A 16,779-nucleotide genomic window follows, 5' to 3' on the forward strand; every position below is an offset into this window, starting at 1 on the left:
TAGCTTTACATCTAGGCAATTATTGAAAACAAATAATAATAATTATTTTTGTATTATGCATTACTTTGCAATGTATTTTCTGTAATTACATTAAGTAGCCAGTTCTTATTGAGAAGTACATTAGAACTGTGCTTGCAGCAAAGATGGAGTTACACGGTTGAATTGTGTCCTGTATGATATAGTAAAATCTGGATAAGACACATATTACTTCCCAGAGTCTAGCTAGAATATAACTAAGCCTTAAATAATTACATTAAGTACTCATTTTATTATGAAAATTTGTTTTGCAGCACAGAAATTTCTCTTCAGCAGCGTCTTGAATACATTGCACGTGCCATTTTGAGTGCCAAAAGTTCCACTGCCATATCCTCTTTAGCTGCAGATGGTGAATTCCTGCATGAACTAGAAGAGAAAATGGAAGTAAGGAAAAATATTAATATAAACTACACTTTAAATGCATTATTTCACTTTGTCTCATTTGATTTTGTTACCAGCTCTGTATAAATGGATTTATGTGCATTCTTCCTGATATGGCAAAGCTAGGCAGCTGAAAATAGTCTGAATGGTGTAAGGCAGCAACATTTCTACATTTAAATAAGCTAAAGTTAATTCTGGGTGTATTCTTAAACTTGGATTAAATTAATTCAATCTTGAAATACTGTATTTTCGTCCTAAACAAGGTTGCAAGGATCCAGCTTCAAATACAAGAAACATTACAGCGGCAGTATTCCCATCATTCTTCAGTACAAGATGCAATCTCCCAGCTTGATGCTGAGCTGATGGATATAACCAAGGTGATTGAAATTTTCTTATGTTAAAGTCCAGTTTATCAAATTTTTGGGAGAAAAAAAATTATTTGCAAAGAATGATTCTATGCTGACTAGGAAGAGTATTAGGCAGTTTATCATTCCTGATCTCAGAATGTCTGTTACCCTGGACTGTCATTTTCTATTCTTTAATATTCTTTCAGTCTTCGATATTTAATTTCTTTCACATGTTTATCTTCATTATGAAGTCTCTTAGGTTTCTTCATTCGTTGAAAAAATGGTTGGAAAATTAGGTTTTCATTTCAATTTCATATAAAATTTAGTGTTGTATCTAAGATATGAAACTAAATGTAGCAAAAAATATTCAGTGGTTGACAACAGTTACTTAAGTTGCATCTTGTCTATCAGACAAAATAAGGAGCACCTGATTTTTAAATTTTAATGTGATCACATGACAGATAAATCTTGGTAATTTTTTTTTTCAGCTGTATGGAGAATTCGCTGACCCTTTTAAGCTCTCGGAGTGTAAGCTTGCAATTATACATTGTGCAGGTCATTCTGATCCTATCTTGGTGCAAACTCTCTGGCAAGAAGTAATTGAAAAAGGTAGGTCTTAATGGAGTAGGGGTTGTGATGATCTCTCTCTCATTGTTTACCTTAAGTTAGTAATTCACTCTCTGTTCCTGTTGGTTTTGATTTTTTTTTCCCCCTTGGTTTTTGGGCTCAAGTTTATCATTGTGCATACATTGGTAGAGATCTAAGGGAAAATCTGTCTGGTAGTAGGTTTTTTGTGCAGTTCTGGAATGTGGTTTTGTTAGTTTGTGGTTTTATGTAGGTTTGCATGGAACTTCACGGAAGCATAAGAGCTTACAAATGTACATGCAAACACACTGGAAAAGGTTGTATTTTTACTTCCAAGTGCTGAGTTTTTGTTGACAAGAGTATAATATTTCTTGAATTATTCATAAATTTAGGTGCCTCAGTGTCATTCTGTATAAATGTGGAACTTTTTCTGAAGTTCTGAAGTTCTCTGTTTTCTTTTCACTTCCAGAGTTGAGCGACAGTGTATCTCTGAGCCCTGCTGACAGAATGCAAGCGCTTTGTCTGAAGCTGGCATTGCTTGGAAAGATCTATGCTGGCACACCTCGCTACTTTCCTTTAGGCAAGTTGTTAGCCTGCACAGTAAATAAGCATATGTGTTTGATGGATGGGTTTCAGCTTATTTTTTTAGAATCTTAAAGTTTTAAACCAAGAAATGTTTCTCATTTTTTAATCTCAAAAGATATGGGAAATAAAATGAAGTTTAGGTGTCAGCAGCAGTTACTCCTGGATGGCTGTGCAGATCCCATTTTAGAAAACGCTTAAGTTTGTTTGCATCAAAGCACAAAGTACAAAATGTGTATTTATACATGTAATATTTTAAGCAGGCACATTTATCTGCTGTTATGTGAAATTCTTTATAAACCATCTGCCATCTGAAGGAGTAGATTCTGAAAACAATTCAGGAGCTTTCTGGATTGTGTTTAGAATTTCTGCTTTTCTGATGCTCATATGCTTTGACAATGTGCTATTATATAAAACCCTGGCAAATATATTGTTCAGCAGTAAATCTTTTATAATACTAAAATATTGTGCAACAACATTAAATATGAACATTTAGTGCTGACCAATACACTATTTGTTGTCACAAGCACTTAAACAAGCTTAAGTATTTTTCCTGGCTATTATAGCAAATGTAGTGGTAGTATGTGTTTTGTGTAGAAAGAAAAGTTTTCTTAACATGTCAAAACCGTAACAAAATATTAAGTATAAGTAGTCCGTGCCACGCACTGCTGGTAGTAAATGTCTCTTAAATGCCTTTGTTTCCTAGACTCCCAGTAACAAGTTGAAACCTAAATATTCCCTCATTTATGTCCTCCAGATTTTCTAGTGCAGTTTCTAGAGCAACAAGTCTGCACTTTGAACTGGGATATAGGTTTTGTAACATACACCATGCAAGAAATTGGAGTGCCATTGCCAAGGCTGCTTGAAGTATATGACCAGCTGTTCAAAGCACGGGTAAGGAAAATGGCATAAAATAAAAATTCTGTTTTCAACTATTACCAAAGTCTCTTTAGCAGGAAACATGAAATAATAAAAGGTAGGATATAACAAAATACACATTCAAAACTTTGCTTTCTTTGAGTAAAGAAGAAGAAGACTTCTAAAAAGCTGCATTTTCCCCCTGTGAATCAAATCTGTGGATTTTATTCATTTCAGCCCCAGAGCATGATGAGGGGCTGCAATTTGTTAATTCTTTTAGTTCACTTGAAGCTAGTTTAGGATGAAATAGGACTAGAATTCTTACATTGCAGAAGAAACAGCATATATTGAATATATTAGTTTTATTTGTTTCCTAATAATGATTAAAATTTGTTGTATTACTACATTGTGTCTGATCTATTGATGCAATAAACAAGGAGATTTGATTTGTGTGGTAATGGAGAACTGAGTTAAATTTATATTTATTTTCATATATGATTTAAAATAATATTTAAATAGAGGCTTAAATATAGATTAAAGTAGAATTCCCATTTATCTAACTTTTTTTATACAATAAATAATTGCTAAGCTGGCAATTCCAGCACTCATGACACACTTTTTTTTGTCTTGTCTCCTTAATGTTTTGTGATTTTGTGTTTTAGGATCCATATTGGAGTAGAATGAAAAAGCCTTTGCACCTCTTAGAGTGTATTCATGTATTACTATCAGGATATGTACAGGATCCAAGCAGAGTGCCTATGAGGTAAATGGATAGCTATATCCTAATGAATAGTGAAACATAAAATACTCTAAAATATTTCACTCCAGAAATTCCCAAAGCTTTTCTTCTTTTCTTCTGGGTGAATTTAATCTTTTACTCCTAACACTTGTCAGTCAAAACTATTTTGTAGAAACTTGAAGAATTTTCTCTTACGAGCTACTTCCACAAATGTAATTTTCTTCAAATCACTGAAGATCCATGAGAAACTGAGAGGATTATTTTGTAATTTTTGGTAATATAATTTAAGGACTAGTTCAGACAAATCTGATTCAATGTATGAAAGCGAGGGAAAATGAGTATTGGGCATTTTGTGATTGAAACAGTGAACTGTTTCATGTACAAATCCTAGAAATTTTGAGTTACTCTAGAAAAGAGAAGACCAAACATTGGGATGGATTTTCCTCAATTGTTTATAAGAAGTTGATAATAAAGCAGTCTGAAAGACTAAAACTAAGCTTAGTTCACATCAGGAAGAAATTTAGGTGTAATAATAGAAAAAGTTTCTAGCGAAAAAAGATAGCGAAGTACTTGAAAAAGTTGCCTGCATATCATCTCTAGCTTTGACAATTTCTGTTTGAATCAACTATAAGAACTTTGTTCAGAGCTATCTTGTCTCAAAAACAAACAGCAGAAGTAGTCAAAGTCTTGATAACTCTTCTAAACATAGATGTTCCTGATTATTTTGAAAAATATACATATAAATATCCCGTTAACATACAGTTTACTTCTACCTTTTATCACTTTATTGGTCTTTTACAGTTGGCTGATTTAAATACTCTGCTAGAAGTTTAATGAATGTTGTCTGATTTAAATTATAATCAAATCTCAATGTATGTATTATCGAAGTAGGTATTAAAGACATTTAAACTGCTATCTAAATTAATAGCTTATACACTGACCATAATAATATCTAAAGCGCTTTCTAAATAGTCCATATCACTATAAACTGTCCTATGCTTTTATAGTTTATATTTAATATCAGATAAATAATAATGGGTCATTTATTTCCCACTATGTCTTAGTCACAGGCATTAGATTTCAAAAATAAATTTCTCTTAATGAATAGTTAAAAAGTAGCTGACAGATGTCTTACTGATTGGCTAGTTGATTGCAATTCAAAGAATGCTTGTGTTCTAGTTCAGATGAATTCTAAGATACAGGACTAAAAAGGAGCTCATTGCTATTCTGTTTTCATTGCAGGCGACAATTCACAAATATTTGCTTGGATGCTGTTAGTTGCTATCTGGTTGAACTTCAGTCTATGAGCCCCACACTAATGGTGCAGACTACTATTGGGAATTTTAAATCTCTACAGGCCAAATTAGAACGGCTTCACTGATTGACTAATACAAGAACAGAATCATTAGTGCAGGTAATACAAACTGAAATAAAGGTTCAGATATTGGCACTGAATTACGATTGAACAAATCCTCAGAAAAAAAATCCTGAGAGAGCTGAGAGAGTTTTCTCCTGCCATGGTTATCAAATGTGTTATTCATTCTATTCTAAAAGTTTCTACAAATTGTAGAATGTAAATGTTACAAATGGAGTTTCTTTTACTTTTACTACTACTAGGTTTTTTAATGATAGAAAGCTTTTTTTGATACTGTTGAAATTAAACACATTGTGTGATCTTTGGGGATAAAGACTATTTTAAAAATATTTTCTTTTTCTTTGTTTCAAATGATGGGGGAAAGCAAATTATTTCTCCTAATCATCTTATTATGTTGTATCTTTTAAAATCAAATAAAGAAGTCAAAAAGTGACTTCTGTCTATTTTTATTATGTGCACACAAACACCAAATTGTATACACACCTAGAATCCCCTCCCTGCCCTGCTGCCCACGGGGCTCTGGATGCAGCCCAGGACACGTTTGGCTCTCTGGGCTGTGAGTGCCATGGCTGGGGCATGTCCAGTCTTCACCTACAGGACCCCCAAGTCCTTCTGGGCAGGGCTGGGCTGGGGCTGTTCATGCCCAGCCTGTGCTGATATCAGGGGTTGATCTGACCCAGGGGCAGCACCACACTTGGCCTTTTTAAACCTCATCAGATTCCCCTGGGCCCACTCCTCATCTGCAGACTTGCTGATGGTGCATTCAATTTCTTCGTCATTAGGGAAGATATTTAAAAACTGTCCCAATACCTGGGACCCCTGAGGGACACCACTTGTCACTGATGTCCATCAGTTGACCACTGTTATCTGGATGTGACCATCAAACCAGTTCCTTACTAGGGTGAGTCACTAAGGGTTTGATCATGCATCAAACCTATGTCTCTCAAATTTAGTGAGAAAGATGTGTGTGGGATCATCTGAAAGGCTTTACAGAAGTCCAGACAAATGCCACTTGTAGCCTTTCATTTATCCACTGTTGGAGTCACTCCATCATGAAGGTTACTGGGTTGGTCAGGCAGGACTTACCCTTGGTGATGCTGTGCAGGTTGTCCCAAATCACTTGACGTCCAGGTCTCTCAGCACAGTTTCTAGGAGAATCTGTCCCATGATTTTCCCAGGCATAGAGGGGAAGCTGACAGGTTCGTGGTTCCCAGGGTTGTTCTTCTCTTTCTAAAGATGGTTACATTTTCTTCAGTCACCTGAGACCTCATTTGACTGCCATGACTTTTCAGTTATCGTGGAGAGTGGCTTGGGAACTACATCAGACAATGCTCTCAGGACTCTAGGATGCATCTCACCTGGTCCTACAGACTTAAATTCAGGTTCCTTAGGTCATCGTGAACCTGATCTTCCCTTGCAGTGGGAAGCACTTTGCTCCCCCACCCTCCATCCTGCTGTCTGTTAACCCAAGAGTTGTGGGAAGAGAGGTTTCCATTGAAGACTGAGGCAAAAATGTTTCGTACTTCAGCCTTCATCTGTTAATAGTTTTCCATCACTGTTCGTCAGGGGGGTTACACCTTCTCTGACCTTCATTTTCTAGTTCACATATCTGTAGAAGCCCTTCCTGTTATTCCTTATGTCCCTTGCCATGTTCAGTTCCAGCTTCTCCTTGGCCTTCCTCACCTCATCCCTACATAAGCAGTCTTTCTCTACACTCTTCCCAGGTTCCCTTCCCTACTTTCCATTATCTGCATTTACTTCTTTCCCTTGAGTCTGTCCAGCAGTTCCCTAATCTGCCATGCCAGTCCCTTGCATCCTTGCTCAGTTTCTTGCTTCTGAGGATTGCTAGGTTTTGTACTCTGTGGAAGACAAAAGCATCCATTGGAAGAGGGTTTTAATCCATCAGCCTCTAGATTATGGGCAGGCCCAGCATGCTTCCAGTGCTCCACTCTGCACCTCCCAGTAATTCTCGAGGACATGGGACACCCATCAAAGGGCCTTTGTCCAGACAAGGGGAATGAAAAGTGTTGAAGAATGAGGGCATCAATCCTGCTGCTTTTTACATGCTGAGTGGTCCTTACTTACAGCACCTTTACTACGAAATATGCTTGCTCTAAAATTTTCCTTAAAGTAGATTTCTTTCTCTCTTAACTACCAAATACATTCTGATGATTTTTAAGCCAGCATATGCACTCGGTGAAGTAATATAAAAATTAAAATACAACTCTTTTTTTTTTTCTTATGTTGTTAGATGAAAAAAGAGGTGAAATACTAGAATTAGCTCTTCTTTGTGTGTTAAAAATTCCTTACAAAGTATTTAAATAGAAGTAATCCTGTGTGTCCTGGGAAAAATACTTGCTTCTTTGCATATAAAATATACCATCTTTAAGTATTAGAAGTTATTTTCTGCTAAGCTATGTTTCATACCAAGGATATCATGCATTTGCCCAATCTTGTTAGTGCAGTTCTCTTCACACAAATAATGTCTGAAGTCCTACCTGATGCATTTAACTAAATTTCAATATCTGCATAAAAATATGTTGTGTTCATCCACATTCCATAATCTATGTGATTACTACACTTTTCTATTTTCAGATTTGTAGAAATAATTGAAAAGTTGGGAACAGACACAGATCACCAACTTTAAGTTCAGCTTTTCTGTTTTTTTCTCCAGTTAATGGAATAAGGATCCCTCTGGCAACATTGCAAATTTATCCAAGTGGTAGTATTTCAAAGTGTATCACAAGTTACCTCTGGTATTTTTCATATGACAGCAGGTAATTCCAGTATACACATAACCTTTTGTTTTCATAACACTTGCTCTGCTCTCAGCTAGAGAAAGGATAGGTTCTGTTTCCCAATTTAAATTTGGAAGTATGTGGAAAACTGGGATCAGAGGGCAGAAGGGTGGGTTAATGCAGTAGATGAAATAAAGGATAGTAATCACAGGGAACAGACTAACACATCACACCAACATGAATGTGAAACATTGCTCCTTAACAATATTATCAATGTTTCTTTAATTTTTTTTCTTCTGTTACTTTCAATCAAGACAGTGATTAGGGAAATGTGACAGAAGGTGGGAGTTTCAAAGGGCAAGTTTCAAAGAATAGCTGCTTCAAGGGTATTTCTTCAAAGTGATGAAAATACAGTGACAGCTTACCCTACTTGTATTCACCTTGTCATAGTTTAGCCTCCTCTAGCAAGTAGCACACAGCCACTTCTCACTCCCACACCCCCTTCCATAGGATAGGGGGAATTGGAAAAAAGGTAAAATCCACAGGTTGACATAACTGTTTAATAATTGAAAAAAGGTAAAGTACTAGTGACCAAAAAGAGAGGTAACAAAAAGAAAGGAATAAAACCAAGAAACACAAGTAAGGCATAATGCAATTGCTCATCGTGGATTGACTGGTGCCCAGCCTGTCCCTGAGCAGAGATGAGTTCCTCCGGCCCAGCTCCCTTGGGTTATATACTGAGTATGGTGTTCCATGGTATGACAAATCCCCTTGGCCAGTTCATGTCAGCCCTCCTGGCCATGTTCTCGCCTGTCTGCTTGTGTGTCTGCTGCCTGGCAGAGCACAGGACACTGAAAACTCTATTATGTAGAGTAAGTACTATGGTGCAACAACTGAAGCATCAGTGTGTTATCAACATTGTTCTGCTAAATCAAAAACATAGCACCGTACCAGCTACTTGGAAGAAAGTTAATTTTATCTCAGCTGAAACCAAGACAATCTAAATTCCAGTAATTCCTGTATTGTATAGAGAAAGCTGGCCTTGTACAGCTATGTCTCCTGCTGTTACTCATGCCCTACATCCCCAAATACTGATGCAAATTGTCCCCCACGGAGTCACAGCAGTGTGCCCTGTTGCCTGTGGGCTGCTGGCACAGGCAATCCGTGGTGTCTGGCTTTCCCCACTGATGGAGTCGTGTTGATCATCATGTCTCCTCAGTCAGTTTTCTTGACACATCGGACTTCACAGAACCCTAAAATGGTCCGAGTTGGAAGGGACGTTAGAGATCAAATAGTTCAACCCCTCTGCCATATGCAGGGGTACCTTCAACTAGACCAGGCTGCTCAGAGCCCCATCCAACCCGGCCTTCAGTGTTACCAGGGAATGGGCATCTCCACCTCCACTGGGTGACCTGTGCCAGTGCCTCACCACCCTCAACTTATTTCTAACATCTAATGTAAATATTTTCGCTTTTAATTTAAACCTATTCCCCTTTGTCCTACACACCCTTGCAAAAAGTCCCATTTTCCTGTTTTTTTATAAGAACCCGTTAAGTACCGATTTGCCTCAATGAGATTTCCACAGAACTTTCTCCAGGCTGAACAAGCCCAGGTCTCTCAGCCTATCTTCATAGGAGAGGTGTTCCTGATTTCGATATCGCTGCGCTCCTTTGTACCCTTTCCAACTGCTCAAATGCCCTTCCCGTTGTGGGGACCCCAGGCTGGGTGCAGCGCTCCGGGTGGGGTCTCACCAGAGCGGAGCGGAGGAGAGAGGCCGAATCCCCTCCGTCCTCCTTCTGACAACGCTGCTTTGAACACAGCCGAGGATGCGGGCGGAGACTCGCACCCGTCTTGCCAAGCCGGCGCGTTCGGAGATGCGGACTGCCCGTCAGCCGTGCCCTGGCCTGCCGGGACCGCAGGGAAAGCAGCGCCCTGAGCGCCGGGACCCTCCCGCCGGGAGCGCGGGGCGGGGCTGCGGCTGCGCCCTGCGCCGGCCCGGCGGCTGCGGCTGCGGCTGCGGCTGCGCGGGCGGAGCGCGGGCCGGTGGGGCCGGGCTCCCTCAGCGCCCCGGCCCCGACGAGCGCGCTGCGGGCCGGGCGAGCAGCTCCTCCCGCTGCTCGGGCCCCGGGGCAGGAGTCCGCCCCGGCGGCGTCTCCGCCCCGACGGGCACAGGCGGCGCGGGAAGGCTGTGCCGCCTCTCGCTCCCCGCTACGGTGAGCGGCTGGCCCCGCGCCAGGCCCTGGAGTTCCTGATCTCCCGCCGGATCAGGCTGCAGGACGTTTTCCTCGTCTTGCGCATTTCTGGAGTTCTTAGCGATGTACTTGCAGCTTCCCTATCTCAACTCCTTCTGAGCGAGCGTGACCCGCACCGCTGAGCAGCACATCGCCCGTGAGCTGCCCGGAGAAAAATATAGTTTGGAAGTACGATAAGCATCAGTTCTCTTTGTGTTTATCAGGAAGCTGCTAGAGATAGTCAAGATTTTGTGTTTAAATTCCTCTCCTCTGCACCTATCCCCAGATAACAAAAACTTCTGATCTATTTTTTTTTTTTTTTTTCCTTTCTTCAGTTTTTTCTATAAATGTCACTGTTTGCATTAATAGTTACCTGGAGGTTTAGTAAGAATGGAGATTAAGCTAGATGTGCTCGTCTCTACGTGTATCAAGCAAAGAAGACCATGGCCTCGCATATCATGGGTTGGACAGGTAAGTGTAATAAAATAAACTCTTTGAGTTTTAGTTGTGTTATACTGTGCACTTCCATTTGCTTTAGGAGGGTGTAAAAACGACTTCAGAAAGTATTTTCAGTGACCTTAAGAGTTACGAAATAAATTAATTTTATTGATACGAGGCTGGAGATTTAAAATTTCTCAGATAAACATTGCAGAGCCTTTTTTTTTCCTACGCCAAAGGCCCACACCTTAGATGAGATTGTTGTTTTGATGGTTCTAGTTTCTCATAATCTTTTTTACAGTACTTTGTGGGAAATGTGGGGAAATTATTCTTTTTTCCCCGTTTCATCCTGCATCTCTTGAAAGACATACTTTCTTAGACTTCTTTGATAATATCACACTAATTTTTTTTTCTTCTGTGATTTGAATTTAAGTAGGAAGCAATTTAAGGCTTTTTTTTTTTTTTTTTTTTTTTTTTTTTAAGTCACTGGCATTATCTCACCAAATTGAACACTACAAGACAAAATAGCTAATGTTCAATTGTTGTTCTTTTTAGCAGTTAGTTTAGCAGAAATACTTTGAAGTTTTTAATGATGACTGTAAATTGAATTTGGTATTTTGAAACCTGTGAATCAAATTCATAATCACTGTACGTCCATGCTAGATATAATGTACTGTAAACCAAATATGCCAAAGAATGAAATTAGTATGGCAGTTGCTGCCTTATTGTATTTTTTAAAGTTATTTTTCCCCTAACATTTTTTTATCTCTACATTATTCTGTATGCCTGTGCAGAAGATAGCATTTTGAAAAATTAAATGCTCTCTTATTCTGTCAATAGGAAAAAGAGGCTGTTTTTCTTCTCGATGGTAAACAGATAAATGAAATTAACCTGACATCAGGGAAGAAAAAGAAGAAAATCCCTTTGCTACAGTCATTGTTGAAAAATGTGGTTGTCTTAACAATATCAGGAAATGGTTAAGTATAATATCTTATGTATTATAACCTCAGGTTGTTTTATTTGCAATTGTAACAATCTAGAAAGGCAGATATTTAAAGGATCTGCCAATTCACTTAAAACTGTGGAAGAGAAGAATTTTAAGTACTCTGTAGTAATATCCTGCAAAACTTCTCTCCCCCAACCAATACAGCTGCTTGGTTGGCAGGAATACTTACAACAGGAGAGCTGTTTCTTTGGAATAGAGATCAGAACTGCTTGAAAATTGTTCCAGCAATTGAAGAGTCCAAGAAAATAGTAGCAGCAGCACAAGGTAGGTTTTTTAAATTAATCTTGTGAAAAGATATAATAGAGGGAAAGTTGTTTTCCTTTCTTTTATATGAGTTAAAACTGTATTCTCTCACTGGTTTGCATTTGTATAGTTTGTGTGCTAGCTAAACTTTTACGAATGTCATTTGAACGGTACAGGTTTTTCATTTAGTAATCCCCTGTAAATAGTTTATTTATAGATACTGTAAGTGTATTTTTTTATTGGTTAATTTTTTACTGTAGAACATTCCTGACTAGGTTATCAATTAGGGCAGATGTACATTTAATGTAAACAGTATATGGATAATTTGAAGCTTTTTCTCTCGATGGATGTTTATTACAAATGCTAGCCAGAAAGAATAAAATAGAGATACACATTTGCAAACTTAAGTCTCAAATATTGTCTTGTATTGGATAGCATCACTGATACCAGCTTCTAAAGTTAAGTGTTGTACAATAAATTCTGTTATTTCAGGGAAGATCGGTAGTATACTTGAGAGCTAAAAGTAATCCATAATAGAGCACTTAGGCAATCTCAGGCACCATCGCTAATGGTTGAGTGTTGTGGGAAAGATAATTTGTAGGATGCATAGACATGAACATCCATCTGAGTTTACTGTTGCCCAAGGTCTGCTATCAGTGGTGAAGCTGGAAATTAAAGACCTTCAAAATGGCAGCTTGGATTTCTTGTCACAGATGAGAAATTTCCTTTTTCTATTCTTTTTAATTCTGTGTCAAACAAAGGGACAGAAACTATCCTGCACATTGTTGTGTTTGCTTTTTTATTCCAGTGTGTTTAATGAGGTTATACTTGTTTGTATCTGGAGATGGCAGAAAGGTACTGTTAACTACTCCTACAGCATGTGCCTTCTTGTGGGAGAGCACAGAACATGAAAATACACCTTCTGATAAAAACTCTCCTTCTGGGCGCTGGGCACAAATTTTGCCTGATGGATCAGTCATGTTGCCTTCTGCTGAAGAAAAAGAAGTTGGAGTGGATGCTGCTTTCATACAAAATGAGGTAAAAATAAACTCTAAAGCAATCATTTTATTTTGTAATTAAATTAGAGCCACAAGAGCTACGGTGAATTTTCAAAGCAGTATCTGCCTCTTTGGCATTTTGCTTAGGCTTAGTATTTCGGTTCATGTTACATTTGATGACAACATAATAACAGCCATACTGGGTCAGATCAGAGTTTCTGGCCCACTTACATTCTTGCCAGCCTTTACATTTCTGAATGACAGCATTCTGTTATTTAATCTGAATTGTAATAGCTATTGATCTAAATATATAGATAATTAAAGAGAAATTTGTATGTTAAAAGTTTTTGGGGTTATTTTGATATTTTACTCTTTTTTTTACAGATATTAGGTGATTGCTGTTTATGTTCTTTTGTATTTTACTGTGACGAGTGTTTGGTGCTCACATTTCTGGTTCTTCGATGGCATGAAAATACCTTTAAAAATGTTAGGTAAGTTCAAAGATATCTGAAGTTACAACGGCATCAGGAATGTTTTAGTTATTTTTTAGGGCTGGGATTCAGAGATGTAACTGAACACATTTACATGGAAGGTCAAGTAGCCTATGGTTATTAGCACCTACTTATGTTTACATATGGATGCTTGTAGTATACCCTCTGTCATTTTAAAGCCACTCCCTCCTGTCCTTTACATGTCCCTTGTAGAATGTGTTTAATACCACTGTATTTACGTACATATTCCATGCTTCATTATTAGCTAGATAAAACTGGGTGTATATACCTTTCTGTGTGGGTAGCTATGTATACATATGCCTCTTGGCACACACATATGTTTTAGTTTAATAGTTTTTTGCATGATGGTGATAGATTGTATACTTTTCTTGGTTTTGCTTATATTGCTTATTTATCTTATAATTTTTTATATTTCTTGTACTATGCGGATGTGAATGCCCTGGCTACCTCTTCCTCTTCTTTAATATGTGGATTTGTGTATTTTATTGGTTTTCTGTTGCCCTTTTAATTTCTTTTGCATGATGTGAAGATGCGTGTATGCATTTCTTTATCTGGGTTGGGACCAAGAACTGAAATAGTTATACTGATACAACCACTTAGAAATGCAATTCAGTTATGACCTATAGCACATCTATTGTCCATTCCTCTTCCTGGGTGACATATATGACTATGAGTTTAAATGGATATGCCTTCTGCATGTGTTATTTGAATAACTTGCTAAAATTTTGCCCTGCATGTGATGATGTAGTACAATTGGTTTTGTTTTATTATGTATTTAGATGCTTAATAATGATGTCCTCCTTGACCTAGTCTTCAGTTTATCTGTGTTATGGTAATTGCTATCTACTATAAAAAAATGAAATAGAGCATAATATACCCAGTGCAGAAATGCATATATATATATCCAGCTAGCTGGCTTCCACACCATAGTTATTGCAGCCTGAAATTGTATCTACATTTCTCAGACATCTTACTCACATATTCTTATGCCAACTCATGCATAGTTTCATAGTTTCTGTTGTTTAATTATTTTTTCATAGTAATCCGTTTTTTTTTTTCTCCTGTCAGTTAGATGGCATACTTCAAGAAAGAATCTTTCTTGTATTTTCTGCCATGTTTTGAATCTTTTTAGGATAACAGAATGGTTTGGATGGAAAGAAAGCTGTCAAGGGCACATAGCCCAACCTCCCTGCCATGGGCAGGAGCACCTTCCAGTAGATCAGGTTACTGGAAGCATAATCCAACATGTCATTGAACATTTCCAGTAACATGTCATCCACAGATTTTTTTGTTCCAACCAGATACTGTTGATTTTCAAATTCTGAGTGGATAGTGGTTACAAGGTTTGAGGAAGTGGTTCCTAGCTAGAATGCAAGTGTCTCAATTATATATATGTCATTGATCTGTATATATTTGTATGTTCTAGACTTATAAATACCATAAAAATCCCATCCCATAAAAATAGTTCTTAGTACTCAGACATAATTTTTAAACTTGTGTAAGTACAAAATATTTTTTCATTTGTAAGGCATTTGAAGAAAAACAGGTGTTTGTTTTTAATAGCTCGTGCTTTATATGGTTTTGTCTTGCATGATTTTTTACTCTATAGGAATAATCCCATTCTGTAAAATGGAGTAATCACTTGGTTTTCTTATCTTTCTATTGGTATTCAGTTCTTTGCCATACCAGATCCAGTGGGCGCAGCAGACTTGTTCTCTTGTTAATTTGGTTCCTCAGTGTGTGTCTGTAAAGTCAAGAGGAGCTCTGCTGTGTGCATTTGCAAGAGATGGACTTCTACTTGCAGTAGCTGTAAATCAAACTGATCCAAAGGTAAATATGACAGTGCATCATTTAAACTAAGAGTTCAGTTTGAATGGAGTGGTAACAAGAATTTAAGAGCACAGTTTTAGGATGATTTCTAAGTACTCATAAGGGGACATGAAATTATGTTTACATTGATATCCATAGCTAGAAACTTTTCTCTGGCATTTTTAAGCTGTAATAAAAAAAATTTAATTTTGGTTACTTCATTGTATCTGCAAAGATTCTGGGTGATTCTCAGTCAAGCCTCAGTCTAACATGTTTTGAAGTTCCCACTTCTTAATGTTATTCCTATTAATAACTCAGACGTCAAATCTGAATGTACTTCTTAATGCTAATGATGACAGGGTATATGTACTAGTATTTTTGATGTACCGGGTTGGGATGATGCAATCCTTCAAAGCTCCAGTTGTTAATTACCAGAAAGACTAAAGAAGAGTGCTTTTATACTGAGTGTTTTAGAAAAAGTTACATTAAAAAGAATATTAAATTATTTATTTTTGTTATATAAAATATTCAAGTGTAGAACAACGTGTAGAATTCAATAAATGTTAAAATAATAATAAGTATTGAAATGCAATGTCATTTCCATAATGATATTAGCAGTACACGAAATATAATGCATAAATTAGTAGTAGAGGTTTTTCTACAATAATGACATTTTGGTACAAACATTTATGATGTCTTTATTTTTTCTTTCTAGGCAACTCAGGTTTTGTTTTTAAACACCTTGAATTTTGTAACTGTTTCGGGTAGTCTTAAAGGTTGTAGTAGCAAGAATAGCATGACCTCATCCAGGTTCATCAGGTCAGTAATTGATGCTGTTTTTGCTGATGTTGGGGGTATTTTGGTTTTGTGTTATGGTTGGTTTGTTTATTTTATAACTATCCTAATCTCTGATGCAGAAGTTTGACAGAGAAAAAATATTTTTTTACCTGCCCAATTTAGATCCTACTGGGTTGGCGATATGAGTTGGACTCCTGATAGCCTTTTCTTGGCTTGCATGTTAAAACGTGGATGTTTGATCTTATTGACATGTATGGGGGAATTGGTGACCTTAATTACTTCTGGATGCTCTGTGGAGTTTGGACCAGCACAATTTATTCCATTTCATCCACTAATAACATACAGGTAAAAGGATTTAAAAAGGTTTATATGTTTCTGTCTTCTGATCTTACCTTATTTCTATCATGTTTGTTATACTTTTGCATAAATGTTATCTTTCAAATTCACTCTTTTGCTTTTCATGTGTCTTTCCAATATCTGTTTCTCATTCATAGTTCTCTTCTATTGCTTATAATGCGTTTGTCGTGATGGAAATTGGCATTGTGACAATGTAAGTATACATAAAGTGGTTTGTTTTCCTAGAAGTGTTTGAATTTATTAGTAACTAAAACTAGCTTATTTTTTATTATATAAGAAGAAATTAAACTTGCAGAAGTAAAAAAAGTGCAAGTTCATTTTAATCCCGTGCTATTTCTCTGCTCATTGTTTAATTTTATGTAAAGAACCTGATGTAAGATATTGTAAATAATATATTTCCATGGACAAAAAGTAGTTAGTTTTTTAAATGTTGCTTTGGGATTCTCCAGATTTAAATTCTGAGATTATGCTGCTGGGTGCATGAGAGAGCAGAAGGATCTTTGATAACACACTTAAGTATATAAAATGAAAGTAACACAGTCTAAATAGAGAAAACAAAAGAGAATCTAAACTTATTTTTTTTTTAAATCTTATTAACTTTGCATGACTTAAACCAGATAGTGTGTAAATATAACATCTTTTTGAGACATTCAAAGCAGTATAATACCTTCTTACACTATCTAGTTGAAAAATAAGACACTAGAATGTATTAAAATACATGAATTATGATGATATATTGAATGTAT

The 16,779-nt window shown here is 37.0% G+C and overlaps 2 protein-coding genes across 2 annotated transcripts in view; both read left to right on the forward strand.

Annotated features, from left to right (window-relative positions):
* NUP155 (nucleoporin 155) overlaps nucleotides 1-5,017 on the forward strand; it is a 28,452-nt gene extending 23,435 nt beyond the window's left edge. Inside the window, exons 29-35 of the mRNA XM_056514114.1 lie at nucleotides 291-420; nucleotides 681-794; nucleotides 1,253-1,373; nucleotides 1,819-1,929; nucleotides 2,689-2,825; nucleotides 3,452-3,552; nucleotides 4,771-5,017. Coding sequence (XP_056370089.1) covers nucleotides 291-420; nucleotides 681-794; nucleotides 1,253-1,373; nucleotides 1,819-1,929; nucleotides 2,689-2,825; nucleotides 3,452-3,552; nucleotides 4,771-4,909 — 853 coding nt within the window. The 3' untranslated portion in view covers nucleotides 4,910-5,017. The remainder of the gene's footprint in view (nucleotides 1-290; nucleotides 421-680; nucleotides 795-1,252; nucleotides 1,374-1,818; nucleotides 1,930-2,688; nucleotides 2,826-3,451; nucleotides 3,553-4,770) is intronic.
* Nucleotides 5,018-9,703: 4,686 nt separating this feature from the next.
* The window catches only part of CPLANE1 (ciliogenesis and planar polarity effector complex subunit 1), a 59,882-nt gene continuing 52,806 nt past the window's right edge, over nucleotides 9,704-16,779 (forward strand). Inside the window, exons 1-9 of the mRNA XM_056514237.1 lie at nucleotides 9,704-10,061; nucleotides 10,242-10,343; nucleotides 11,151-11,286; nucleotides 11,461-11,580; nucleotides 12,368-12,597; nucleotides 12,942-13,048; nucleotides 14,743-14,899; nucleotides 15,594-15,697; nucleotides 15,839-16,021. Of these exons, the coding sequence (XP_056370212.1) occupies nucleotides 10,263-10,343; nucleotides 11,151-11,286; nucleotides 11,461-11,580; nucleotides 12,368-12,597; nucleotides 12,942-13,048; nucleotides 14,743-14,899; nucleotides 15,594-15,697; nucleotides 15,839-16,021 (1,118 nt within the window). The 5' untranslated portion in view covers nucleotides 9,704-10,061; nucleotides 10,242-10,262. The remainder of the gene's footprint in view (nucleotides 10,062-10,241; nucleotides 10,344-11,150; nucleotides 11,287-11,460; nucleotides 11,581-12,367; nucleotides 12,598-12,941; nucleotides 13,049-14,742; nucleotides 14,900-15,593; nucleotides 15,698-15,838; nucleotides 16,022-16,779) is intronic.

Source organism: Oenanthe melanoleuca, chromosome Z (genome assembly GCF_029582105.1).
Source record: "Oenanthe melanoleuca isolate GR-GAL-2019-014 chromosome Z, OMel1.0, whole genome shotgun sequence".
Classification (NCBI taxonomy): Eukaryota; Metazoa; Chordata; class Aves; order Passeriformes; family Muscicapidae; genus Oenanthe; species Oenanthe melanoleuca.